Source organism: Lactuca virosa, chromosome 7, assembly GCF_052849685.1.
Source record: "Lactuca virosa cultivar CGN04683 chromosome 7, Lactuca_virosa_CGN04683_v6, whole genome shotgun sequence".
NCBI lineage: Eukaryota > Viridiplantae > Streptophyta > Magnoliopsida > Asterales > Asteraceae > Lactuca > Lactuca virosa.
The window spans coordinates 217,250,258-217,252,937 of NC_136432.1; the positions used below are offsets into that span (position 1 = coordinate 217,250,258).

Sequence of the window (2,680 nt, forward strand, 5' to 3'; positions counted from 1 at the left end):
GAAAAAGCCGAAGGATATTTAATTATTTCAGATAAATTAAATATTGCAACCGATTAAAGAGAAATATTGGTAACTACATTAGTCTATTAAAGTAATTTTAAAATAAAATATGTGGAGTAAAGAAAAATCAGTAAGAGAAGTTTTAATATTCGAAATGAAAAGCATCCTAGAATAAATCTTCATATAATTTATCTTTTGTTTTTTTTGGTTGCTAAATATATTACAACTTCATGATGTCATTTTATTATCATACGTACAAACAATTTAATATATTTATTTATTTATTAGGATATTCTATGATTGCATGTCAAGATTAGGTGGACCAACACATTATCAAACACGCCAACTCACCAAAAGCATCTCATATCATTGAAGTTTTTATATTATTTCAACCATCAATAAAATTCTTATATTTCTAAAGTTACATCAACACAATTGAAAATTACAACATTGTCACACTCGTTTGTCAACCGAATACAAGATTAAAAGTGTTTGTTTTCGTATTTAATTTTGTATCCCCATTCATTCATTCATCTTCAAGTTTGCTGCCGGCCACGTCCACAACAAACCGATATCTAACATCATTCTTGACCAATCTATCCATCGCAGTATTGACATAGTCCATCTTCACAACTTCAATTGTGGATCTCACTCCTTTCTCCTTGCAAAATTCGAGCATCTCTTGTGTCTCCTTCATGCTACCAATAAAGGTTCCCGTAATCGTTTTCCTCCCTTTTAAAAGACACAATATTAAAAGTTAGATCGAGTTACTCCTAACATATAAAGAGACAAAATAGACTGTGTTCATTTAACATGGTACAATCCTAGAGGTGCTACTATCTTGTTAGATATGTGAAGTCAATATTTTCTTTTCAAAAGAGCTTTTATGGTCGGAGAGAATACTTCGTTATACAAACAAACTCGTGTGAGTATGTCTAGTCGATATTATAAACAAACTTGTATAAACACATTACGAACAAACATTTATAACAAGTTAAAGATGCTAACCGAGCATGAGAAGAGGGGAGATAAATTGCAAAGGGACATTGATGACACCCATGATGATCAATTTGCCATCGAGTTTGAGCAAAGTGAGGCTTGGCTCGAGTGGATGGTGCACGGGTACCGTGTCAATAATATAATCAAATGAATCTGCTAATTCCTGCATCCTTGTAATATCAGAGCTGATGAGATAATCATCAGCTCCGAGGACATCAATGGCCTCTTCTTTCTTTTTGTCGGAAGAAGAGATCACGGTGACATGATGTCCCATGGATTTGGCTATTAGAACACCCATGTGTCCTACCCCACCAAGCCCAAGTATGCCTCCTTTTAGTCCACTCCCAGTCAATCCAAAGTGGTTCAATGGACTGTACACAGTCACTCCGGCGCATAGTAGTGGCGCCACCTGCTCCGGTGACATTCCCTCCGGTATCTTAACAACAAACCTGTATTTTTTTTCAAACGTATAATCATCAATCTCTAGTTATTAGTAATTTGTCATTATGAGAGAGAGAGAGAGAGGCTGATCGGAAATTACTTCTGGTGGACGACCATGGAGCCGGCGAAGCCACCTTGAGTGGGTTTGCCGTCACTGTAGACGTCGTTGTAGGACCATATCTTTTTGTTGCAGTATTGCTCAACATCCGCCTTGCAGGGGCGGCAGCTGTCACAACTTCCGACGAGGCACCCAACTCCGACGCAATCGCCGACCTTGAATTTGGTGACTTCCGGTCCCACCTCCACTACCTCACCTACTACTTCGTGTCTGTATCCACCAACAAGAAAGCAAAACATTACCCAAAAATATATTAAAATATTAACAACTTATCTCCATTCTTCGAGGTTGTAAACACATACACATCACTCAAAATCCAGATTTCCTTTTACTCAAATACGATATAAGATATCATAAATTCAATCTTCATCACCCATTAAGCTTTTGTAAATCATTTATCTCGTAATATATAACTGGAAATAACTTCCCACAATAGTTTATTTTTTGTTTAGAACAAGAAGAGGGTGAAATCAAGAAGACTGACCCTGGAACCATGGGATAGTTCGACATTCCGAGGTCATTTTTGATCTGATGAAGATCAGTATGACAAACTCCGCAGCATATAACCTTTATCAACACGTCTTCTGCTCCTGTATTCCTGTCACATACATAAATTTTCATTTATGTATATCTATACACACATGTGGAAATCGATATTTGTATGTAAAGGAAGGTACCGGAGAGTGAAGGTGTATGGGGAGAGAACGCCGGAAGGATCTCTGGCAGCCCATCCGGTTGTTTTCCTCTCTTCTTTCAAACTTCCCATTTCAGATTCCGGTGTCTCTTACACACAGAGATTCGCAGCGAGGTATATTTGAGGTGAGAGAGAATGTATGTTTGAGATGGTAGGCACAAAGGCTTATATTATATATACACACACAATGCGGGGGGCCGGTGTACTACCGATTCTTCGTCTTAAAGTCAGCTCCATGTTTCTTTCATAAAGTTTCTTGATTTTATTTTATTTAGACACAATCACAATTAATCTTTTTGTATGACCTTTTGTCCTTTTTTTTTTTTAGAAATGGGAAACTTAAGTGGAGTTTAATCGTAATATTTCAACGAGTAGTTCGGGTTCGAGCTTCTTTACAAGGCTAATCCAGCCCCCATATGAATTTCCAG

General features: G+C 37.3%; 1 protein-coding gene across 1 annotated transcript; it reads right to left on the reverse strand.

The window, feature by feature from the left end:
- Positions 1 to 347: 347 nt before the first annotated feature.
- LOC145123963 (putative cinnamyl alcohol dehydrogenase 1) lies at positions 348 to 2,417 on the reverse strand. The gene is made up of 5 exons (XM_079059153.1): positions 2,236 to 2,417; positions 2,043 to 2,156; positions 1,541 to 1,768; positions 1,009 to 1,448; positions 348 to 732 (listed from the first exon to the last, which is right to left on the reverse strand). Exons 1-5 carry the CDS (start codon positions 2,322 to 2,324, stop codon positions 527 to 529), a joined length of 1,077 nt encoding a protein of 358 aa, XP_078915279.1. The 5' UTR covers positions 2,325 to 2,417; the 3' UTR covers positions 348 to 526.
- Positions 2,418 to 2,680: the final 263 nt, after the last annotated feature.